Consider the following 24,611-nt stretch of genomic DNA (forward strand, 5'->3'; position numbering starts at 1 on the left):
GACATCACGATAACTGGAAACCTACAACCCTCAACAAATAAATCTGAAGCCGAAATTGTTTGTTGCCTACTGGGTTTCTTCTCGCTGAGGCAAAATCGAGTGTATTAAAAAAATAAACATGTCGGTTAAAAAAATAATCAGTGACAAACTGTCACTTATTAAAACAATAATTAAAAAAACAAAAAGTTAAAACATGGAAAAAATTCAACTTGGTTTCTGTGCAGGTGTAGGTTTTTCCAGTTGATCCAATTTTCTGTGCCGCCTCATGGAGGAGAGGATGCCATCAAGACTTGTGGTTTTCTTTTTGGCACTGCCTCTTGGCTGTTTGTTGACACCCATTCCAGGACCAACTCGGGCTGGACCAGGCATGGTTGTAGCACTGGGTTCATCCCAAAAGTCAAAATCAGACTTTTCTTCAGTTCTGCAGAATCAAGTTTATTATTTCCATTCAAAAAGAATAAATGCTATCAAAACTATGATTTGTACTTTAGCTCTTCGTTTTCTGCATCCCCTTCAATTTCGCCAGATGAGACCTCCTTTCTTCCAGGACATACCCAGTCAAGATTCATAAGGCTACAGTCTTTTTCACTGCTGTAACTTTCGAAAAGTTGAACAACGACAGACGGGGATGGAATCCATTGCTGACACTAAGAGAATGCAGATTCATGAAGTGGTAACATCAGGTTGCTGAAAAATTTCCTATCACTTACCGTTGACGAATAAGTAAGCCCGTAATTTTCATCATCGGAACAATCTACTTTCCAGTCTGAATCCATTTCTCGTGGCCAAAACAAAACAGAAATTACAAAAACAAAATTCGAGGCGGTTAAAAAAATTGTTGTCAACAAATCCCTCTCTAGCGGCCGATTTGTAAACCATGTCTTCTTCCATCTGTTGAGCTTATTCGTAATCTCTCTGGCTTGTTTTGTTTGTTTAGAAATAATTTAAGCAATTTTTACGCCTACAATTGTTTCTTAAAATTAAAAATTTTGACTAATTAATTTTCTGAAAAATTTTAAATCAATATTGAATCAAAATAAAAAAATTGAAGTGAAATCCTTTCATTGAAAAAAGAGTGGGAAAATTGTTGGGTGTTGTCACAGCAGACGTCGTCGAACGTCAAAAGATTCTGACGATTATAAATGATAAATGCCATTTTATCAGGTGTTTGTTCTAGTTTAATCGCAGTGAATCAAGCGTATTAAACGTTTTATCTTTGTGATTTGTAAAAGGAGGGGCAAGAAACGTGGTGGCGTTACGAGTGTGTCGATCACGACTGCTGTGTGTGTCTTTGGGTCTCTCGGCCAACGCAGTCAACCCGGTGTTTATAAATAGAAGTGAACCCTTTTCTTTTTGTGTTTTCCCCCCTTCTTTTAAATCTGTTTATACTTCGAGGAAACGTCAACGCTCAAGAAAGAAGAAGAAGTGGAAAAATAATCAAAGCAAGGGACCTGGATCTATTCCAATGGAAGTCCCGGCTATGGATGACTTGGGTAAGGCAGACGATATAGATTGAGGTTTATTTTTTTGTCTTTTTTCAAAAACAGAAGCAAGAGGCTTTAAACAAATTCTTTTACGCAGGCACTGCTTTTGTTATTGTTTGTCCCGAGCAGCCTGAGGGGAGTTCAGGAGTGGGAGACTAGAGAGAGAGAGTTGCACACAGTTGGGAGTTTTTTTTTCCTGCTGGAGGGAGTTGTTGAGTGGGAGGGAAAAAGAAGCAAGAGAGAATGAACTGGAGAGAGAGAGATGAAACTTCTTGTAGGATGGCAGTGAGAGCTGAAACAGCTCAGCTGACAGATGGGCTTGAACGCTCACTCTTGATTCTTGAAGGTGCCACAAAGGAAGAAGGCAGAAAGTGGTTTTGTTGCTTTGCTGTGTTTTGTTTCACACTGGTGATTGGATTGGCGGTTTACCTGGACCACACCTTTCCCCACGCGAGCATCCGTCTGCGATCCGATGGATCGAAGCGTCTACGGCGAGGGCGATACGTCGCCTTACGGTGTCAACTACAACCCCTTCCGCTTGACCAAGAAGGACACTCCAGCTCCTGGATGTAAGTTCCTTCTTCCTTGTCTATAGAAAATTCCACGGTCAAGTTTGGGAGGAGGACAGGACAGCTGGGCTGGCTGGCTGGGGGGATTCTTTTGGCTCTTTTGCCAATTTTTCTTGGGCCCACCTGGGTCGGCACGTGTCTGTTTCCTTCACTTTACTTCATGACGCATCCAGCAGCCATGAAGACCCCCTGCCCAATCCATCTTTTACAGCACACTCATAGACAAACACGTGATTGAGTGACGTCACAGTTAACGGCATACAGTTGTTGTTGTTGCGCCTATATTACTCCGCGTGCGGAATCGTCGAGGGTGCGGTCCTTTGCCGTTCATTCACCAACCGAATTAATGAAGACACAACAACCCAAAAACCCCTCCCAAATATGAAACCAAAGAATTTGTTTTTTTTTCTCTTCTTCCTCCACCAAAAAATGTTGCGTGAAGAAGAAGAAGAAAAAAAGTTGGTCTGGTGACGTCAGTGAGTTGGTTGACCGTATTGGGTGTCGGATCGGGCCGAGCCTTTTAAGGTAAGGTTCGCTGTTCCCACTGGCGGGATTTGAGGAGGCAACCCAAAAACTCACGCTGGGGAAAGTGGGTGGCCTGTGTGTATGCTCCACACACTCTATAGGGGTGTGTGCATGCCTGTTGTATAGAGAGAGGAGAAGCTGTGTGTGTGGGAAGCCAGAAAGATGCAAGGACGTCGAGACGGTGTGGTAACCCTTCGTTTGACTATAGTCTCAGTCCTTTCCTTTTATTTTGATTTTTTAAAAATGTAGAAAGTTGTCTCGGCTTTTGGTTGCAACCCTCTCAGTTTTCATTCGGATGTCGAATGTGTTGAACGGTTGGTGCAGCTGCACTAAAGGGACGACGAAAGGTCGCTCATCTGTCGGCATGGAAACGCTCATCCAATTGCACGCAAACACAACAGGTTTCATTTTGGCTCGTCGTTTTTTAATTATTTTTTACCCTCCCATCTGAATTACTCGTGTGGGATCCTCTTTCTCGCTGGGTGGTGGTGGATTGCCTTCCATCGCCGGAACGACTTAAGACGACGTCTAAAAATTGACACACGAGTTGTGCGCCCTCATTTGGGTGGTGATTACGTCGTACTACACACGCAAGGCGAATCTTGACGAATGGCCCCGGATGTCGTTTTTTTCTTTTTGGGGGTGAAATTCTTCTCGTTGGCGAAACCTTTATTTTTATTTTGGAAATGAGTCAACAGTCATGGCCACACACACACATCCTGATCCGGTGACGTGAGAGACAACTGATCGCCTGTGCAGCCGCACGTCTATCTTCTTTTCCTTTTTCTTATTCAGCTCGTTGTATGTGTAGACTGGTGTCGTGTGTGTGTGTGTTTGTTGGGCAACGTATATAACAACAACAAGTTCACAATTTATAAAAATGAAAAAAGAGGGTTGAAAAGAAGAGAGTAAAAAACCCAAAAAGAATATTTGGATGAACGCCCATTTTTGGGTGGAGCGCACCACTACACAACACTATACACTTTGGTCTCTGTTTTATTTTCTGTTTTTTTGTCTTTTCCATGTGGGCCCAGTTATTTCTAACCTGGACTCCACCAATAACAACCGACACAAGAAGCCCATCTCTCTCACACAGAGACGGGGCACCCTTTTTGGCTCGGCTTAGAGCTCTGCGATTCGATCGCACTTTAGGCTTTTGTATAAGAGTCTGCGTTCGGGTTCGTCTGGCGCTCAGTGCGCCACGTCTCTTTACCGTCTCGAGAAAACTCTTCACTTTTCTCTCGGCATTTTATTGTGTGACCGTCTGTCTGTGTGTCCTTTTGGATTCTTGTTAAACCCCTCGGTTGTGTGAGGTGTTATGAGAAAGAAGTCCGTTCAAAAGGCCCCTACGTGTTGTTGTGTGTGATTAACGATGACCCTGATGGCCCGTCGAGCTAGCGATCTACGACCGGCAACGGCCCAAAACCCACCGTTGAAAGACTCGTCGGCCCAGTGCTACACACTCGACTGGGAGCGATCTCTGTGTAAATCAAAGCTTGAAACATCCATTCGCCTTCCTGCTATTTGCCCGTTTTATTTTTTCCTTTCGGTGTTGGTTTTTTAATGGATCATAGTGGAACGGAACGGAATTGAGGAGCCGATGGATATGGCCAGGGACCATTCGAAATCGGTTGGCATCTGTTGCCCTTTTTTTTTAAAGAAACTGTTAGCCCAAAGGGAAACATTTTCCAACGCTCCTCGTTTCCTTCTTTGATGGCTCTTTTTTTAAGAAACAAATTTAAATCAGGCGGATGAAAGCGGAACGTGGAATCCGTGAAGATGGATATGGGGAACGTGATATTCTCTTGTTTTATTTGGCGGAGGGAAGAAGAATTCTTTGGTTGTTATTGTTGTTGGGTAGTGCCGGCCGTGATACTCTCACAGAAATAAAAAAGAAGAACGGATGGCGTCATTGGAATAAAAAAAAACCTGATGCAGCCGAAAAACATTTCCTAATTTTGAATGATGGCAGAAAGTTGGGGCGTATCCCCGGCCAGGATCGTATTTTTCCCATTTGTGTTTTTTGTTTCTATCCCTGGCTGACTTTTATTTCGTTCTCTGAGGGGATCACGGACACGCCCTTGTTTGATCCATCATCATCACCTTATTAGATTTGTAATGATACACTCTGATATTTGAACCTGCTACCCCTCCAGAGCTGTTGTTGTTGTATTAGGGCGTGTGATAATATTTTCGTTTGACCGAATTTCTAACTCGCACTTTTTGAATGTTGTGTGCAGATGCCTTGTTGGCCGACTTGCAGACGACGCTGCACGCCAACGGCGCCAATTTGAACGACGGCGAGGAAACTTGGGCCAACGAGAGCCAAGCCCAGCACGTGACGTCGCAGAGTTACCAGTACCAGCACGGCGACATTGATCACCAGGTAAAGACTTTCGTCTTGTTGTTGTGGTTGTTGGTGGGGGTTAAAAAACATGTTTGTGACCAAATAACCCTGGAAGTCTTGGGGAATAGAGTAGAAGACAAACCCAAAGATGGAGGAGGCGACAAGATGAAGTTATTGAGGGACTGGCTTCGAGTTTTGTGACCATATTTGGTCGGCCTCCACTTCTTTGGGGTTTTTTTTTCGTGTATCTCTGCTCTGGCGTCCATTGACGCGAGCGTGTGAATGTCTACGGCATCTTCTTCTCGATGATTATAAATGGGTAGAATCCGTGTTGCGTAGCCTCGACCCGATTCCTCATCCATCATCTCACTCTCTCTCGTTCGTTCCTACATCCCCTACACACATTTCCAGCTACCCCCCCCCCCCACTCTCCTCTGTGTGTGTCTAATGGCTAGAAAATCCGATCGTCTTTTAAAAGCCAAGATCTCTTAGACGTTTATGTGGCGAAGAAGGACAATCTCGAAAGGAAATTTGTTTGAGGATTTCAACCGAGAGAGAGAGAGTCTGTGTCGTGGACAGGGGGTTGAAAGACACGTTACTAGAATATAAAACTTCAAAAGTCAATAAGCTAATAATAGGATTGATGATGGCGGGCGGAAGTTTTTTGGCGTCGCTCGCCAAGTTTTTTTTTTTTTCCTTTTTTAATTCCTTCATTCTTTTCTGATTTATTTGTAAATTTCCTACCAGCTCTGAGTCTGAGTAGATATATCAAGCCAAAAGAAAAGGGAAATTATGTAAATAGCTTCAGGTTGTTTATCCATCCGTCACCGATATGATGGATCATTTTGAACTTCCACTTTTTGTTTTTTTTTCAAATCTTTCTGTTTGGATGCGGGGGTATTTAATTCGTTAAAAACGCGGACTATCGAGTTGAAAAATGGCTGGGGCTCGGCTGTTGCAAAGGCGAATCGACCCGCCTATTCTGGGAGATGACTCAACGAGCGTGATCGTGTATGTGTCTGTTTGCCCTGACTGTTGCTATATACCGCCCGTTATGTACAAATCAAATTATTCCCCGCAGTTAGTGGTTCGTCTTATTCTCCTCCTACCCTGTTTCGTGTCCATAAAAACGACCTTGCCTGCTTTACAGGTGTTTTGGGCTAGGGGAGATGGACAGAAAAAGAGAGAGGGACATTCCGGCGACATTTCGGTTGAGTATAAGCCTATAGCCAGTTTAGTGCGGTAGCCTATTATTATGCGCCAAAAAGTTAGAGGAGACCCAAAGTCCTCCACTTTCAACGTGCTTTATAAGGCTCGTTTGGCAGCTTGGCAGCTGTCGGTTTGTTGATCCTGGTCGAAACTCGAAAACCTCGTTAGCTTTTTTCTCGCTGTCATCTCCGTCGTCCAATAAGTTGAGCCCAGCTCTGAGTGCGGGATTTAAAACGGGCCGCTTCGTTCTCTCCACGTCCGAGAGAATTGAATTGGTGTCGTCAAGACTAAAAAACTAAAAACGGGTTTTAATTTTTTCTTCTCTCTTTCCCTTTCACGACACATATTATTATTTCTCGCCATCAGACAGTTTGTGAAAAATAATGTGCAGTTAAAAAATAACAACAAAAACTTGTATCGATTTAGAGCGCGTCCGGCTCTTGGCTGTTTTATAGCCAATTCTAGGAAAGAGTTCATTGGATCTTGTTGTACATTGCGAGATTTTTTGTTTTTCAAAAAATGTTTGAAACAAAAATTTAAAAGACGACAGACGCTGAAGTTTCTCGTTTGATTTATTTCGTTTGTTTTGTTTTTTAGTTGTGTTAATAATCCGTTTTCCGATGCTTGGCATGATCCGAAACCCGTTGACCTCAATAAGACGTGAATTCCTGAGCTGTCGTCTGATAGAGTTTCATTCCAGGCAGACTCGCTGCTGATAACCTCTTTTTGAAAAGACTCACCAAAAAGAGACGGAGATAAAAATGCAAGGGGATTGTAAATAGTTTGAAAGATCCTGCATATGCGTGTGTGTGTGTAAACATAGTTTGAGAAATCCAGTCACGGGACTACATCACTCTCTTATTTGTCTTCCTTTGAGACTACTCTTTTTCACGGCCTAAATAAATGTGAATCTCGGTCGAATGTTCTTGACGTTGGAGTCGCCTTACACGGGCACACGGCCATGGGATCTATGCAAATGGCGGTACCATTTTGGACGTCCGTCGCAAGAGAAACAATTTCTTTTCTTTTTTAGATGAAATCGATCGACATTTTTCAAATGAAATCGTGTTGATAGCCTTGACCTAATTGGATCATTTTTCCATCATCAGGTGACGTATGCCAATCACGCCGAGGTGTTGGCCAGCAACAATCAAAACGCGGCGGCGGCGCCGCAGCGCAACATGCGCGAGTTGGACTCGTTGCTGGACGATTTGAACCGTTCGCGCCTGTCGGCCGGCCCTTCCACCGGCTCGGTGGGACACAACAGCAGCGGCGGCAACAGCAACGAGGGTCGCCCGTCTGTCGATGCCCTACTCAACGAGCTCTCCAACGCCGTTCACAAGTACCTCGTTATATAATAAGAGTCTTAGTAGTAATTTTACCGCTATCTCTCTCTCTTACATCTTTATTCCTCTTCTTCTTGTTGTCGTTTAGTCTTTTATTTTTATCCATTACCTTTAGCTGTATATCCTTTACTGTGTTATTCAATTGGTTTGCCTTGGCTTATTCGTGTCTGTCCTTTGTTGGCCGTTATCGTCGTGCATTTTTTTTTAAGGTAACGCTCATAGAAGGGCTTGTGTTTATGTTCCATTGTTGACTTATTTATCGGCCTTTTTTAAGCTCTTTGTGCTTGTTTTTTTATGTTGTTGTTTTTTCTTCTTTATAGTAACGGCGTGCTTTTTTTTCTCTCTCGTTTATTTTTTTTTATTCACTTCAAAAATCGCGCCGCTTTTTTTTTTGTTTTTTTTTGTTTTTCAGTTCGGCCAATTATATCAGAAGGTAAAGTTTCTGTTTCATAGCTTATTTTTTCGCGTTATTTTTATTTTATTGTGTATCGCTTATTTATTTTTTATCGCTATTAGAGTTTAACCTTATACGTAACGTAATTTTAGAAATCAATTTTCTTCGTCAATTTCTAATAAGATTGTTTTGAATTTTTTTCCAGTGATGGATCGAACAAAGGAAGCACTGGAGCCGCTTCTTCTGCTACCGAGGAACTCGATGTTCTCATGGCATCCCTCTCCACTTTCAAGGTAGGATTCTCTTTCCATGCAAATTCAAATTTGGCGCTCTCCAGTCGCTGCCGTCGATGTTTATCGTAGCGGACGCCATCTAGCGCTCAAACTCTACACTTGATAGCGCGACAGAAATTCAGAGCGGCAACTCGACAACAACAAATTGCGCGTTGTTTATTTTTCGAAAGGAAATTGAAAAGGAAACAAAAAATGAAGTTTTGTTGGGATTAGAGCGCACGCGAGATGTGCACGCCAATGTGCGTTACTGTTTTTGGGGCGCTTGTTTATTTTCAAGTGTGTTAGTAGTAGCGGTAATAAGGTTCCTTTCGAGTCGGACTGCTTCACGTCCGTCGATTTCCCGTCTTGTGATGGATTTAGTGTCTCGCAACAGCCGGCCCAAAGCGGAGCCCGACCGTAGCTGCCGGCCGTGTTGTTGCGCGTCTGGGTTTTCTGGACTTTCCAGCTCTTCCTCTCGCCGTTCTATATACTCTGCTGGATTCTTAAAGTGTACTAAACGTACTCGACTTGCCAGACCAAACCAAACCAAAAGAACCTTTGCCCAGCGCCTTGATGATAAACCGAGACGGGCAGAAAACTCTAAAGAAAGAAAAAGTGACGATGAAAGAAATACAAAATGCTTTTTAGTGCTGGATGCTGGATGCTGTTTGCAACAAGGCACAAACACGATGTGTTCAACTGCGCATATGTATACGTGAGAGAGACGGCTCTAGCGCATTCTTACGACCTTCGCCTTATACACACGCGTATATATTCCGTCTTGGGGCTACCATTTAAAAATAGAATTTTTTAGAACCCCTTTTTTCTCGATTTTTTTCTCCCGTTTCCACTTTCCCAGTGGACGTGAATTTTTGACGGTTGTTGATCCGAGTCCCGAAAAATCGAAGGTCACGGGACTCGTATCGTCTACTGGGACGGACCACCAGTGGGTTACCAAGTAAGAGTCGAGTAGGTGTCGAGTCAAATTTATCGGTTTCGTATCAACAGTCGGTGTTTATATTTGCGCGAACGAAAAAAACACTTTTGCCAATGTCGAATTGGACGCACACAGACGGACGGATAGACCAGATCCTCTCACCGGGCCATGGACTCGAAATGGACTCGTCGTCTATCGACTCTGGGTGAATCATCGTCGACTCGTCGCTGTCCCTCACGGGAGCAAAGGTGCGGGACTGGCGATGTGATGATGGGCAAGACGTGTATGATTCCGCCCAGTTTCCCCGATGGCGTTAAGCTGGCTAACGTGCGGGGCAGGGCAAAATGTTTTGTTTATTGACGATAAGGATTTTTCTTGTTTCTTTTTTCACTTTTTTTTTTTTTTTTGGAATAATAAATCGGGAGCCAAAACATTTGGGGGAACGTTTTTCTTTCCCCCCTTTGAAGGCTGGAAAGAAAGAAAGAAAATAAAAATGTTGATGATTTACACATTTTGCGCGCGTGTATAGAAGGGCGGAGCGGCCGGTTCTCCGGAGCCAATCGAGACGGCGTCGTTTTCAAAGATCGGCGACGCCACCTACGCCAAACCTAACAAAGTCCATCGAGCCAACCCCAAGGATCAGTTGGATTCGATGCTCGGCAACCTACAGGTGACTCTCTTTCCAGCTCTCCCATTTCTCTCTACTACTGACTTTCTGATTTTACATTTTCTTCATTCGTTCCTTATCGGTTCTTGTAATTAAAATTCCGTTTTTGCATTTCACGATTGATTCAAACAGGCTGACATGAACAAACAAGGTATCTCCGCCACCACCAAAGGATGTTGCACCGCCTGCGAGAAGCCCATCGTCGGGCAGGTCCGACTTTTTTTCATTTCCCCCTCAATTCAATTGACCCGACCATTGAATTAATTGAATTTGTATTGTTTTGTTTTGTTGTGGGGTTTTCAGGTGGTGACGGCTCTTGGTAGGACGTGGCATCCGGAGCACTTTGTCTGCTCCCACTGCCGCCAGGAGTTGGGAACGCAAAACTTTTTCGAACGCGACGGCCAGCCTTACTGTGAACCCGATTATCACCACCTCTTCTCGCCCCGTTGCGCTTATTGCAACGGACCCATTCTAGATGTACGTTGTTGCCTTTTTCCTGGTTGTTTCAACACCCACCGCGGGCCCAATTGATTTGGCAAATTCCGACCCTATTTCACACACGCGTTGGGTCCAGTTGGTCCTGGACGGGAGAGCTCTTCTCTCTCTCTCTCTCACTATCCAGAATGTATAAATAGAACTTTTAAGTGGCCCCGAACGAACTGAGCGAAGCCATCACAAGAGTCACGCACGTTGGCTGACTGATGAAACGGATGAATGGATGGACGACGGTGTCAGACAGCTGGTCTGGTTCACCTCATCACCCGAAAACTTGTTCTTGTTGGCAGCCTCTTTTTGTTGTTGTTTCTTTTTCCTAACATGTTCCTACTAACTTTCTTTTTTTCGGACGTTGTGTTTCTTTTATCGCCCCCGCGTCGCCAATTGGTTCCATTACAGAAATGCGTGACGGCGTTGGATCAGACGTGGCACCCGGATCACTTTTTCTGCACCCAATGCGGCTGCCAGTTTGGCGAGGATGGATTCCAGGAGAAGGATGGCAAGCCATACTGCAAGGAGGACTACCTGGCCATGTTCGCCCTCAAGTGCAAAGGCTGTTCCACGGCCATCACCGAGGGCTACATCTCGGCTCTCAACGGCCAGTGGCATCCCAATTGTTTCGTCTGCAGGGTAAGTTTTTCCTTATTGACGTCAGATATGTTGTCCCCTGGAAGGTAGGTTATTCTTCTAGACAATCCTATTAGTAACGTGTGTCCGTTTCGCTGTTGTTGTTGTTGTTGTTGACATTCTTATATATCTCTTGACCGAGAAGGATTGTCGCGTTTCGCTCAACGGCGGATCTTTTTACACGGTCGACTCGCGCCCAGTTTGCGGCAAGTGTATGGGCGTCGGTTCCGATGCCGAAGACGACGACGACAGCCAATGAAGTGACCCCCGTGACCCCAAAACAAAAAAACAAAACAAAAACAAACCAAAATGTGTTTGAAAATTTTCAAGGAAGAAGAAAAACACAAACCCAAAAAAACACACGGCGCTTCTTATCTCACTTCTCCTTTCGCACACTTTTCTCTCTCTCTCTCTCGCTCCTCTTGAAGTAGTTTTGGCCACTCCCACCAGAAAAAACAGTCCCGAGTTTTTATTTTACAAAATAAGAAACCTGACAAACCAAAAAAATGATGATGATGTTCTAGTCCTGAAAAATAACAACACACCCACCGCGCGACATGCCCAAGTGCCTCCTCTTATTTAAAACAAATTTATTATTGGCTCATTTTTTGGCTGTTTCTTCTGACTTTTTTTCTTCTTTCTATCCCCCTTTCGCTCTCTATTCTCTCTCTCCATTTTGTGTGTTGTGTCTTGTTATGTATGTTGGCGATGATGAATCTTTTTCGCACAAAATGACAATGAAAGAAAACAAGTTAAACCAAAAACCAAAAATACCTGAAAAAAGAGTTCCACTCGAACGAGCAAATCATACTACTACTCTACTGCTGCTACTTTTTCCAGTTTGGTACATATAGTCAGAGAATAAAACAAAAAAGAAACAAAAGATTAACGACTCTTCGGTGGCGGGGAGGCTCATGCACTATTGGATGGATGGTATAGTTGGACTGGTTTGGCGGGGTAGTAGTAGCAGTACAGTTCGTTTAGTTCAGTCACATTTCTTTTCTATATACAACACACACACCCGTTGGGTGGGTTTATTTTAACGATGCGGATGAGTTCACATCGTTACGCAAAATGAGCGCTGCAAAGTAAAAGGCAAGTTCGTCATTCTCGTGAACTCCCCATGGTTCGGTTCACGCAATGGGTTTCTTCTTCTTTTTGTGTGTGTAGAGCCGGGTTGAATAAATCAGTCAAGTCGTGGGAGGGCGGAGACAAGCTCCGAGCCGGGATGAAGTTGCTTACCTTTGAGCTTCTTCTTCTTTCAAAATTAGAATTCGTTATTTTTGTATTTTGGCTTCTTTTTTGCGCGCTAGTCTTGTCCATTTGATTGTTGTCATCGCTTTTTAAAGCTTTTGGACCCGGGGGTTTGAATAAAGCGCTTTGCACAGCTGTGCCCTCCTCCCTCGGTCGATCTTTACCAGCAGAAAAAAAATTTTTTGAAGCCAGCTTTCGAGGAACTGTAAACGACCGGATGACGCATGGCGTGTCATAAGAGATTTCTCCGGTGCCGCTCTAGCGAAGTAGAAGAAGAGGGATACTATCTATAGGCTGGCGAAAGCGTATAAATAAAGACATCCTTTCTCTCGACTCTCCTTTTTTCTATTCTCAGAACATAAAAGACACGTACGAAAAAAAAAAGTTATATTTTTTTTTCGGGTTTTTGAAAATTCGCCGCAGAATGGCGCGGACTTTTCTTCTTTTTATTTTCGCCTATTTTTGGGCTCTTTGGAGAGGCTTTACTAACTACGACCAGTAGTTGGCTGTCAAACAATCACTTAGTCTCGGGCTCTTGACCCTCTTTTCTGCTAGCTCCTCCTTCGCCATTTCCCTTGTAGTCGTTATTAACATTTTATTTTTAAAAGCGACTCAATGAAAGGCATTTCTTTTCCAACAACAAACGGCGTACGGGTGACGTTAAGGGTGTCTAATTAAAAACAACAATTACCCCCCCCCCCTCACTTAGTAATTAAGCAAATATGGATCTTTTGCTAATGCGATTATTAAATTGTTATTTTTTTTTTTTTTTCCCCACCATTCCAACTTGCAGGATTGCAACATGCTGTTCCAGGGCGGATCGTTCTTCGTTCACGAGGGTATGCCCTACTGTGAGATCCATTACCACGCCAAGAGAGGTTCGCTCTGCGCCGGATGCCATAAGCCGATTACCGGTAACGATTTTCTTCTTCTTCTTTATTTTCTCTTTAATAGACATCCCCCTCCCCCCCCCATAACACTTGCGTGAAAAAACAACAACCGTTTAACCTCATTTTCTCTATTCACCCATTATACTGTAACTGCTGTATACGATGTGAATGAATTTGTTTGTTATTGTTCTTTTGTTATCACGCGAAAAACAAAACAAAATCAGGTCGGTGCATCACGGCCATGTTCAAGAAGTTTCACCCGGAACACTTTGTCTGCTCCTATTGCCTGAAACAGTTGAAGAAGGGCACGTTCAAAGAGCAAGGAGACAAGCCGTACTGCCACGGATGTTTCGAGCGCCTATTCGGATGAAAAACCAAAACAATTCCGGAAGGGAATGAAACAACAACAACAAACAATAATGATTTTGAAAAATGATTCATTTCTTCTTTTTTTTAATGATTGGGTGGGGAAGTACAACTGACGACGGACTCCACGTTTACAATGTAATAACACATGTGAAAAGATAACCCCCCCCCCCCACTCAATCCACATCGAATTCTATTTTTCAATGTAATCCCCGCCCGCCCACGCCCCCCATGAAGGAAACCAGCGCATAAAAAAAGGAAAAGAAAATGACACGCAGACACATTTTCTATATACTTACACTACTACATTACAGTATAAATCTTTATTCGATTTCTACCATAAATATTCTTAGGGCGACATCCCATGAAACCAATTTTTTTCCTGGTTAATCGGTTAACCATTTTTTGGGGGGGTTTTCCAGCCAACGTCTTTTGCCTCTATCGGCTCATCTTTCAAAGTGGTTTCTCTAGTTTGTTTAGTTGTCATTGGATAAACCAAGTGGTGAGGAAAACAAAAAAGGAAATGAAGTTTTAAACCTCCCTCCCGCTCCTAACGCTTGATTCACCGCCGAGACGCACAAAAAACTACGCAAAACTAATGATGTTTTTTTTTTAAATAGTAAAACTTATACAATAAAAAAAGTCAAATAGAAAATCGAAGTGGAAAACGAAAATGGTATGGCATCAGCTATTGCTGATGATGGCGCACACACGCATCAATAAATTTGATAGGATCGAATATTGGTTCAACTTTTTTCTATTTCCCTCCTCCGTCTCTTTCAATTTAATTATTTGTATTAATTAAGAATCTTTTGGGTTCGCTATCGTGTTCGTCCGTCGTCATTAAAACAACAACCAATTTTCTGTGTACTTGTTTGTTTGTGTGTGTATAAAAAAATTTTAATTCAATTTCAATTTCCGTTCATGTGATTTCCGATTATGAAAAATATTAATGAAAACATCCATAGAAATATCACTACGAATTTTGGAATTTCATAAATCCACCGAAAGACGGATCCCAACTCCCAAGTTCCAAACGCTACGGCTTCAATTATTTCGCAGTTGTAGTAGCTGCAGTAGAGGTGTAGAAACATTAACCGCAAGGTTTTGTTTACTTTTACTTTGACATTAACGGATAGCCAGCGGTTGAGCGGATCGGTGTAGCCATATCGGCGATATCGTGTAGTGTTGCCAGTTTGTGCAATTAAAATATTCGAAACGCGCATTATTTTTTCGGCATTGGCAACACCACACAATATGGCTACCGTCTACCGATCCGCAGTACGGCAGTCGGCAGTAGGCTACCGCTCAACCGCTGGTTTATCCGTTTATGTCGTAAAGTAAACGTAAACTCGTAAACAAAACCTTGCGGTTAATGTTTTGGCAATGGGAGCTTGGGATGAAGAAGTTGTGCTGTGTTTCTTTCAGTAAAGCAAGATTTGCATAGAAAGGTGATGAAATAGTTCATGAATAATTTTACGACAAGAAGCTGCCATACTACGACACACTTTGACATGAGTATCTGAAATTCCAGTGAACCAGTCAGTTCACCAGCAAAAAAACAGCTTCTTTTCCTGGCAAAAAGTCAGAAAACAATGAAAGAAGAAACATCAACAATTTATTGTTTCAGGAGACTACAACAGGTATGGTTTAAGTCAATACAACCACAGACTACAACTAACCACAAATGTTATTGAAATAGATCTGTCCTGTGCATCACACAAGGTAATCAAGAGTTTGCAGTCAGCAGCATACTCAGTAGCCTACTCTTTTTTCTAAAGACGAAATGAAATCCTTGAAGATGTCTTGGAGCTGTTGTCACTTTGTCCAACAGCGTCCTGGAAGAACTGCTACTTTGCATCACCACAATTTAAAACATTCCAGCCACAGAGTTCCAGCACAGCATATCCTTTACAGATATGAGCTAACTACAACATTTGATATAAATTCACAGGTACAGGTTGTAGATAATGTAGAAGAACTGGAAAAGGAATAGAAATTGGTTGCTCTAGTACTGCTACTCATTCACCTTAGGGGCCATATTAGGGATTAATTATTCGGCAATTTTTCCGCAATTAGCCAATTAGGTAATCATTTGCCAAAGGAATATGTTGGATATCACTAAGTGGCTAAAATTATGTCTGCTAGATGGCGCGAGTGTCTTCGTTACTCAAGAGTCCAGACGAAATTCCGCCATTTCCTAAGACACTGATTGGAAACCGCATGTTGAAATGTTGAAAACGTATCGTTGGATTGGATACTTCTTAATACGGCGTACTTTTCTTTCTTGACATTTTTATTCGTAATAATGGTAATTGCTCTTTGGATTCTTGGATGTGACTGTGTTAATTATTTGTGTGAATTTAGGTATTTATCTGGTAACAGCCTATAATTTCTACATGGCAATTACATCTGATCATGTGGCCTGAGCTGGGCCTGAGCAGCTGAACATTTTGCCAAAATGTCTCTTTTTCCTGTACCAGCTTCACGTTTGTCAGAAACACTTCGGGTAAATATAATGTTCAACTTTCTAACTGTGAGACTACAGATTTAGTTAGTGCCTATCTTTTCAACCTATTTCAGTTGTGGAAATTGAACCTTGGAAAAGCTTGCAACTGTACATTCCTTTGCAACATTTATTTGAAGGATTTTGTAGTTTAAGTTAACTTCGATCATTTTTGTTTTGTTGTTTGAGAAATTGTTGCTTCATGAGTTTTTTTTTTTAAATAGGAATAACATGCTGGTGGAGTTGAGCTTTCTGTTGCTGCCCAACGTAAATATGGATTTGAAGCAGCCATCTGATAAGGGTGTTCCTCTTGCTACCTGTACTGTTGTGCGTTTCATCACATGAAGAAACACTTAGCTACAATTAAAGTAATTATTTCAATCAACTTTCTAATTGTATGGCTCATTGGAAAAGTGTGCCAACCGTAGATTCCTTTGGAACATTTATAATGATAATTCTTAAGAGATTGCATAGTTTAGCTATACCTCTATCATTTTTGTTATAAAGCTAGTTGAAGTCTTAGCTTCACCTTCTTCTTGGTTCCAGTCTAAATCACACATGGATTTTTTCAGCCAGTCTGTTGCATTTGACATGTACAATTTTCTTAATGGTAAACTTATGATTTGGGTTAACTCTTGTAAATAACAAAGTGACATTTATTCGTCTTTTCATTGACAGCATTTCCACTGATGCTGAAGATTAATTCATTTAATTTTGGTTATAGGTTTAGCGTTTATGTTCGCGTAGTTGCTGTCCGATGTGGCACGTTGTTGCAGCCTATGCTGGTGAAAGATCTTTCTACATCAAGTTCAGTTGGCCGTTCCTTGGTGCTGGTGTCGTGTTACCGAAGTTGCATCATTATTTTGTTAAATTGTCATCGTGACTATTGCAGTTTACGTTTATAAGTTCAGAAGCAACAAAAACAAACATGGGATGTTTATGTCAACAAATAATAAACATGTTTCGGGGATTGGGAAAGGAAAGTGGAGGATGTTGGAGGGGGGAGGGAGGATATTTCAAGTTTGGATTAAAATTCAGTTAAACTATAACCTTACAAATGTATCCCTACCAATCAACCTCCAAACCCCACGAACATAAACCTTCCAATCCTTCAAACCCCAAAAACATACACCTACCAACCCTTACATTTATACCCATATAAACCAATGTTAAACCTAATGTAATTTCAGTAATCAATAAAAATAAATATATTGCATAAACCAATTTTTATTATCTTTTTAAAATGTTAAAAAAATTCAATAAACAAAGCGTCCGGTTCAAGACGTTTTTCTTCTGTACGAGTTAAACGCAACCCGCCACCACCGCTGCGGCAATGAGACAAAAAGCGATGGTTTAGTTTTGCGGAAATCTGCGTCAGTCAAGTTACAAATTTTTCAAACTCATCAACTTCTGTCGATTTTTGCATCTAGTCTACTGGTGAAAATAGCGATCCTATGTGTTTGGTAGTTATGAAGATGGTTGTTTAAAAACAAACAATGGTGAGTTTTTTTTGCTACTCAGAACACCCGAATCCCGATTGTTTTGTTTTTTAAACAACCATTTTCTAAACTACCAAACACATGGAATCGCGATTTGCACTAATAGACTAGTGCAAAATTCTACGCGAGTTGTTGAATTAGAAAAAATTGTAACTTGACTGACGGAGATTTGCGCAAATAATAAACCATGGCTTTTTGTTTCATTGGGTAGTGGGTTGCTTTGTTTAACTCGCACATGCTGTTATAGGACATGTCTACGGCCCCCAGAGATATTTATCTGGACCGAGAAGAAGAGAGAAGTACGAGGCAAGTTTTACTGGGGAGATGTAGTCATACTAGGCTTCCGGGTTAGACTCATGACCCTCCAAAAGTTTTCATCGGATCATGCACCTTCCAAGTCCCCGTTCGACCAGAGCCCTCCCCTCCTCCTGGTTTCACAGCGGGTGAGTGACCACCGGCGGGCGTTGGTTAGTGGTTAGTTAGGGAAACGGGGCCACAGAAAAGAAGGGAGCCCAGATATGCACTTGTAATTGAATCTAACTACACAATTTATCAGTCTTCAATTGCAGCATTGTCTCGTCGGTTTTTCACCTGTGGATGAAGGCCATGACAAGTAGCGAAGGATTACCCTGTAGCAGAATGAACATTTATTTGGATGGCAATAATATTCAAACAAGATTGTAGCGACAGAATAAGCAATACCTCAAATAAAGATAGCCAGCTTAAGAAAGTAAAAAGGGAGACTCAAGGGTAGCAGCCAACAGGTTAGTAAACAAGGGACCTTGTTGACTTTCTTGAAAGAACATGACTTCTCATAAAGTCTGCAATGCAAATTTAGAAACCTGGAGTTTAGAACCTGTAAATAAAAAAAGAAAAATAAGTCAGCTTGTTTATAATTTGTGTCATCAATGTGCTTGACATCTATGAGCTAAAAGAATAAACAATTATCAGTATCACTCAAAAGTGTCTCTTAAACATTAGATAGACGTGAGTGGAGATCAATACTTTAAACTGCAAAGTTTAGACTGCAATGGAAAAAGTTCAGTGATATGATAAGTAAACTTACAAATGAAACCACCCATCAGTTATCAAATCTTCTTTCGAGAAGATGAAATCAGAGATTTTTCTGTGCTGGGCTTGGGGATCTAGCAAGTCCAATACAATTATGACTCCTAATAGAAGACAAATAGAGTATATGTTGCAGCAATACATGAGATGGATAAAGCTAGTGGTTATTACCTTATCATTTCGATGGAACATTTAGTAGAATACAATGATTCTGAACAAAATAGTTGACGGTAGGCTGCACGACGGCCACGACTCTTTCACGTTTCCTCTTATAAGTTGATGAGAAACATTAAGGTTAACCAACATATACACGGAATAGAACAGATCGCCGACAAGTTAGAGACGAAATCACTCGAATTTACCTATCAATTCATTGGTAATTTTCGAAGAAAGGATAGCTTAACTTTTGACAGCAAATCGCCATTCCATAACTGACACAATCAACACGCCATCTATTTGACACATGTCAAAACTCAGTATTTGCAGGTGGTCTTAAGCTACTCACAAAACTTGAAAAATCCATATTTGTTTGCTAAAACCTAGCATTCAATCCTTAGAACTGTACAGAGAACAAAGCTCACTTGCTGGTTTAATGCAAATTTTCCGGAAGTATACCGGAAGTAAGTGATAGCGCCTTAACCATTGAGCTGCCGCCCAAATAAACCAAATATTCGTGATCTCCGTGAAATTTGGGGTCGATTTGGTATAATTTAAACGAAATCCAGAATTTGATCAAAATCGAGAATTTTCCTGAACTATAGTTCAGGAAAATTCTTGAAACCGGAAGTACGCGTACGTAAAAAAAACAACATGAACTTTACCACAAATTTGACGGGGATCACGAATATGTGGTTGTTTTGTGTTTCAGATGAATATTTACTAAACTACTGACAGAAATAAGAAAACCGGAAGTAGAAAAAAAACACATTATTAAAAACCTAACAAGTGAGCTTTGTTGTTGAAACATAAACTGGCAGTTATCACTAAAAATTTCGTTATAGTGAAAGCAATAAACTTCTTCAGAGATGTGCAAAGTAAACGTAAAGAACGTAACTAAACTAAGTAGAAAATGGCCAAAGGCTAAGCCGTCTAGTGTCGGAAAAATAATGTCCGCTCTAGCTCGTTGACAACTTGACACTCAATTGAAAGAACAAACAAAGGCAAATAACTTTGATACCCACGTAATATTCTCCCTTCCAAAATTGTACACCAACAAGCAAACAGGTAAAAGCTACCACCGCAGCACAACATCACACACACCACACACATCACAACAGACGAAATCCTCATAATGTCAGTCCATCTTCTACTAACTGTTGAGTATAAAAGATAAACAAACTGGACAGTGCGGCAACGCAGGATAGCCAGGAAAGAAGAGAGGGGGAGAAGGACCTACCCAGACAAAGGAATAAGAGAGGGGGACTCAGTGCTGTTGACGATTGTGGCTAGGCGAGTAGCAATACAAAGCGTTCTTTGCAGCAAACAGGTTCACGTGTTAATTTCTATATCAACAGGTTATGGGCCCAGCTGTACGCACAGCTAACAGCTACTCTGTCTGAACAATTATTTTTTTTGTGTGTGTCCCCGGCTAACTGTTCCCAAGAAATTAGAAATTCTTTTCTGGAGTGATGGAGAAAGATGGCCGCCGCCATGTTGTATGGTGTCTGAATGGGAAAAACTACGCGTCTTGGAAATTTGGAATGAAGCTGGCGTTACAAAGTGTTGAGCTTTGGGAAGTCGTGAACGGGACTCAACGGCAACCTGCTGAAGTAAGTTTATTGATGATTTATTGTTTTCTTTATGTGTGTGATCCGTGCCTGACAACAACGCGATATGAGATGCCTATCTGTGGCGTGGTACCAACTATTAAATTGACAAACTTAGATCCCGGCGTGAGTGCTTAATCTCTGCCACTTGATTTTGTTTTTTGTGTGTTTGTGTTTGCTGGACATTTCTCTTTTTTGTGTTTCTTTCTCAATCTGTTTGGTCACTCTGGCTAAATTCCATCATATGATGGTGGACAAGTGTGTGCTAGAGTTGCAAGCATCTAGGAGACAGCTGAGTGTTTTTCCACATCGAGATGATGTGAGGGAGATTCCACATTGAGATAATGTGAGAGGTATTCCACATCGAGATGATGTGAGGGAGATTCCACATTGAGATAATGTGAGAGGTATTCCACATCGAGATGATGTGAGGGAGATTCCACATTGAGATAATGTGAGGCTGCCATGGATATCACAAACCTAACCATCTTCTCGTTTTGTTACCACAATCAGAGACGCAATGCTGACCAGGTGATTGAAAATGCAGCTGATATAACCAACTGGAACAAGAGAAATACCACGGCAATGCAGAACATATTTGGCGCCATCAAAGAAGACCAATCAAGGATCCTGATGTCTTGTAGCACAGCCCAAGAGATGTGGATGAAATTGGAGACTGAGTATGAAGAAGATGCCGCAGACAATGCACCTCTATTGTGGACAAAGTTCTATGGATGCACATTTCGACCAAGCCAAAGTGTATCAAGCTTCCTGACTGAGTTGGAACAGATAGCATTCCGTCTGAAGAGCCTCAACATAGCTATTGATGATAATCAAATAATGGCAAAGATACTCATGTCGCTTCCTCCAGAGTTCCGTGTTTTTGCCTTTGCATGGGACAGCACGCCTGTTGCAGAGAAAACTCTCAAGAAACTGACTACTCGCCTTATAGCATTGGACAAGAGCCTGCGCAACGACGAAGAAGCAAAATCGACATCTGATACTGCCTATCTCAGTAAGCCGAACAGAGATGAATCACAGCACAAAGAGCAAGCACTTCCTGCCCAGTACGGTCAGAACAAAGGAAAAAGCCACCCTTCCAGTCAACATGCTGGTATACCGAGAACATGCTGGGAGTGCAACTCCACTACGCATGTTAGAGCTCAATGCCGTCAATACAAACGCCGGCGTGAGAGAGAAGGAGAAGAAGCGGACAGAAAAAGGAAGCGTTACGATCGACATGACAGAAGAGATGATAAACTATGTAAGCTCCCAGGAGCAACTGGCCGATGCACTCACGAAACCCCTGGCTGCTCCACGCTTCAAGTATCTCCGTGACAAGATTGGCGTTCGGGGTGTAGGGGAGGTGTAACTGAAGAGTTAAAGGAGGCTGATATTTCTTTTCTTATTATTTGTCTTGTGACACTGAACCTAGTATTTATGTCTGATTCAAATATGCTGTGTATTCTGTGCTCATGTTTATTTTTGGGGGTCCAGTTTGAGGGGAGGTGTTGAGTATAAAAGATAAACAAACTGGACAGTGCGGCAACGCAGGATAGCCAGGAAAGAAGAGAGGGGGAGAAGGACCTACCCAGACAAAGGAATAAGAGAGGGGGACTCAGTGCTGTTGACGATTGTGGCTAGGCGAGTAGCAATACAAAGCGTTCTTTGCAGCAAACAGGTTCACGTGTTAATTTCTATATCAACACTAACTACAATGATGGGCAGCTTGACATTCATTTATGTGCCTTGTCCAAGAGACAGAGATGCCTTGCAAGGCAGTGCCTCCCTCTGTCCTGATACTGTTGCAAGTTTAACTAATTTTGGATGCAAGGTTGAAGGTTTTCCAATACAGCAGTCAGAATTGTTCTAACAGTTCTAACAGACTTGTAAATAAGTATATGTCATAGACAATACACTACATTTATTAAATTATTTTTAAAAACAAATGAATTTTACAATATTTAACATATAAAAATTGGATTTAATCATTTAATTGAATGGATACTTGCCATTTTCAGAATTATTTATTTTCAAAGTTAATAAGTTTTATGTTTTTGTTCAACACAGTATATAACATAAGACCAAGGGGGATAAACATAAGAAGGGCAATAGGTATAAACAAATATGTTATTTTGTTCCTCCAAAACAATGCATGAATGCAACTATATGGAGTTATTATCATAGCATAGAAAACTTTTATATTTGGTAACTATTAATGACAGAAATGTGAAATGGAAGAACATAACGAAGAAATAGTGTCTTGGTTAAACAGCTTTTAATACAGGTAAGCACAAGTAGGCTGGTGGTTAGAACTTCAACTGCAATGACATCTCAAACAACAGCCAACAATGGAACAACCTATGAAATAAATTGAAATGTAACTTAAGAAAAATAAAATCCCAAAAGCATTCCAAGGCTAAAGTAAAGGACAAAGAGAAATCTTTAATATGAGAAAAGTCTTCAATTGTGTTCAACAGAATCTTTTTATCTGCAACGTACTTATCTACCTTAACCAATTATGAGTCTTATTACTTAGTAAAAAATTTGAAACTCAAAACTAAATACCTTCAATAGGGGTTCTTCCTTAAAAAAAAAGTAAACAAGGAATATTTCCGTGTGGCTGTAAAGCATCGACCACGACCAGGCACCAGGTGCTTACTTGCTAAGGCAAGAATGAAACGCCGTTGTAGCTGCAATTGAATTGTAATGTTAAAATAAAACCATTATGATTTAATCCTACAAAGAAATGGTTACCTTTCTTAATATGCAAGAAAAAAATGCTGACTTATGCTCATACACCAACCAACTAAAGAAGGAAATTGAATATAATTTTCAAATTTACATTAACACCCTACTAGGGCATCAATTGGCACTACCTAAAAAATTGAAAAAATAGACTAGCTATAACTATCAGCAAAGCAATTGCTCCAGTTTCAAAACTAAAGAGATCAAAACTTGTGAGTAATGGTGGACTAGAACAATTTTTAATTCGGAAGAACCATTGAAAAAATCAATGATCAAATATTGAATAAAATTCAAATTCAACACAATCACCTTTACTGTGGAGGCTTCCGGCATAGATAAGGTTTACTTCAATGTCCATCAGCCACGTACTGAGGACAGAATTGAAGAATGAGACACTGCAATTAAGTCACTTACAATTCCCACATAACAATGTTTTAAAAATTGAATTCCAGTTACCTGTTTAAGAACCCAGGGAAATGTCGAATGATAATGAACACGAAACTGAACGACCATGTTAATTTCCCCTTCACTCGAACTGTCTATAAACGCTGTACGTCTTAAACATTTTTGACGAAAATCTAATAGATTTAAGGAAGCATCGACAATTTTCAACATAATTAATAACACGACTTTTTTCCAATAAGTAAGCGACCACAGCACGACATACTAAATGTCAATCGAATTACCTTCTTCATGGAGCATGTCATGGAGTCTTCCTAAACATGTGGTGTACGAGACGTATTTCGGCAACGATCGCAACAGCATCGACCACGTTCTGGAATTAATTGTACGTCCATCTCACTGTAATTCAACAGCAAATGTTGAAATAAACATCGTCCAGATGAAACTTATTTAATGAATAAAATTCTAGTTACCTTTTGTTACAAAATTACACAAATCAATTGCTCATTTTAATTCAATTTTTCTTTGAAGTTTGATGAGACGAAAATAACTTCTCATCATCTCACTCGCCATTTTACAATCGAATGATTTTCAAAGGCAGTACGCCAGTACCAGTACATGAATGGTTCCGCCATCTGGTGGCCACAAACCATTTGCGCCACCTTGTGAAAATAATTATTTTATGAAATGGAGTTATAATCCAAAATTATTACTTTAAGGTGCAACAGTAGCAAAAAAAAAATCCAAATATTACATATTACAATGAAGAGTCCTCATTACCAACCCTTTTGTCTTTTGATGATTGTTATGAACAGCAGTAAGCCAGTTGCAGTAAACCAGTAACACGCTGAATAGTAAATAAATAAAAGTCCAACTACGTTTTTTTTTTAATTATTTCTATCTTGGATGCGCGTAAGAATATGGATCTTTTGCTAATACGATTATTAAATTGTTATTTTCTGTTTGCCCCACCATTCCAACTTGCAGGATTGCAACATGTTGTTCCAGGGCGGATCGTTCTTCGTTCACGAGGGTATGCCCTACTGTGAGATCCATTACCACGCCAAGAGAGGTTCGCTCTGCGCCGGATGCCACAAGCCGATTACCGGTAACGATTTTCTTCTTCTTCTTCTTTATTTTCTCTTTAATAGACATCCCCCTCCCCCCCCCATAACACTTGCGTGAAAAAACAACAACCGTTTAACCTCATTTTCTCTATTCACCCATTATACTGTAACTG

The 24,611-nt window shown here is 41.2% G+C and overlaps 3 protein-coding genes and 2 long non-coding RNA genes across 17 annotated transcripts; 2 read left to right on the top strand and 3 right to left on the bottom strand.

Moving 5' to 3' along the window:
• Positions 1-55: 55 nt before the first annotated feature.
• Positions 56-908, bottom strand: LOC124196446 (PAXIP1-associated glutamate-rich protein 1-like). Its single transcript, XM_046591533.1, has 3 exons — positions 711-908; positions 487-647; positions 56-421 (listed from the first exon to the last, which is right to left on the bottom strand). The coding sequence occupies exons 1-3, from the start codon at positions 774-776 to the stop codon at positions 205-207; spliced, it is 444 nt and encodes a 147-aa protein (XP_046447489.1). The 5' UTR covers positions 777-908; the 3' UTR covers positions 56-204.
• Positions 909-1,078: 170 nt separating this feature from the next.
• Positions 1,079-14,291, top strand: LOC124196442 (paxillin-like). 12 transcript variants are annotated; one of them, XM_046591524.1, is made up of 11 exons: positions 1,079-1,493; positions 4,819-4,964; positions 7,244-7,476; positions 7,893-7,913; positions 8,080-8,167; positions 9,613-9,753; positions 9,883-9,960; positions 10,054-10,227; positions 10,645-10,875; positions 12,920-13,040; positions 13,241-14,291. In XM_046591524.1, the coding sequence occupies exons 1-11, from the start codon at positions 1,466-1,468 to the stop codon at positions 13,384-13,386; spliced, it is 1,407 nt and encodes a 468-aa protein (XP_046447480.1). In that variant the 5' UTR covers positions 1,079-1,465; the 3' UTR covers positions 13,387-14,291. The 12 variants fall into 12 exon arrangements, with proteins under 12 accessions (XP_046447480.1, XP_046447481.1, XP_046447479.1 ...); XM_046591520.1 differs by lacking the exon at positions 1,079-1,493 and adding an exon at positions 1,726-2,053; XM_046591519.1 differs by lacking the exon at positions 1,079-1,493 and adding an exon at positions 2,827-2,979.
• A 3,894-nt stretch (positions 14,292-18,185) lies between these two features.
• LOC124196448 lies at positions 18,186-18,871 on the bottom strand. The gene is made up of 4 exons (XR_006875727.1): positions 18,818-18,871; positions 18,627-18,723; positions 18,454-18,559; positions 18,186-18,243 (listed from the first exon to the last, which is right to left on the bottom strand). It is a non-coding gene; the product is annotated as an uncharacterized LOC124196448 (long non-coding RNA).
• A 982-nt stretch (positions 18,872-19,853) lies between these two features.
• On the top strand, positions 19,854-21,930 carry LOC124196090. The gene is made up of 2 exons (XM_046590903.1): positions 19,854-20,224; positions 20,735-21,930. The coding sequence occupies exons 1-2, from the start codon at positions 20,084-20,086 to the stop codon at positions 21,557-21,559; spliced, it is 966 nt and encodes a 321-aa protein (XP_046446859.1). The 5' UTR covers positions 19,854-20,083; the 3' UTR covers positions 21,560-21,930.
• A 299-nt stretch (positions 21,931-22,229) lies between these two features.
• Positions 22,230-23,955, bottom strand: LOC124195347. 2 transcript variants are annotated; one of them, XR_006875156.1, is made up of 7 exons: positions 23,845-23,955; positions 23,656-23,770; positions 23,426-23,525; positions 23,279-23,337; positions 22,979-23,100; positions 22,790-22,914; positions 22,230-22,582 (listed from the first exon to the last, which is right to left on the bottom strand). It is a non-coding gene; the product is annotated as an uncharacterized LOC124195347 (long non-coding RNA). The 2 variants fall into 2 exon arrangements; XR_006875155.1 differs by having other exon boundaries at positions 23,279-23,364.
• Between the last annotated feature and the right edge of the window lie 656 nt (positions 23,956-24,611).

Source organism: Daphnia pulex, chromosome 6 (genome assembly GCF_021134715.1).
Source record: "Daphnia pulex isolate KAP4 chromosome 6, ASM2113471v1".
NCBI lineage: Eukaryota > Metazoa > Arthropoda > Branchiopoda > Diplostraca > Daphniidae > Daphnia > Daphnia pulex.

Excerpts from the sequence above, each read along its gene's own strand:
- LOC124196446 (XM_046591533.1), bottom strand. The coding sequence starts at position 776 with ATGGATTCAGACTGGAAAGTAGATTGTTCCGATGATGAAAATTACGGG. Across the intron at positions 648-710 it reads GGCTTACTTATTCGTCAACG|TGTCAGCAATGGATTCCATC; the intron begins GTAAGTGATAGG and ends GCATTCTCTTAG. Across the intron at positions 422-486 it reads GCAGAAAACGAAGAGCTAAA|AACTGAAGAAAAGTCTGATT; the intron begins GTACAAATCATA and ends TTGATTCTGCAG.
- LOC124196090 (XM_046590903.1), top strand. The coding sequence starts at position 20,084 with ATGGAGAAAGATGGCCGCCGCCATGTTGTATGGTGTCTGAATGGGAAA. Across the intron at positions 20,225-20,734 it reads CTCAACGGCAACCTGCTGAA|AGACGCAATGCTGACCAGGT; the intron begins GTAAGTTTATTG and ends TACCACAATCAG.
- LOC124196442 (XM_046591518.1), top strand. The coding sequence starts at position 3,951 with ATGACCCTGATGGCCCGTCGAGCTAGCGATCTACGACCGGCAACGGCC. Across the intron at positions 8,168-9,612 it reads CATCCCTCTCCACTTTCAAG|AAGGGCGGAGCGGCCGGTTC; the intron begins GTAGGATTCTCT and ends GCGCGTGTATAG. Across the intron at positions 9,754-9,882 it reads CGATGCTCGGCAACCTACAG|GCTGACATGAACAAACAAGG; the intron begins GTGACTCTCTTT and ends TGATTCAAACAG.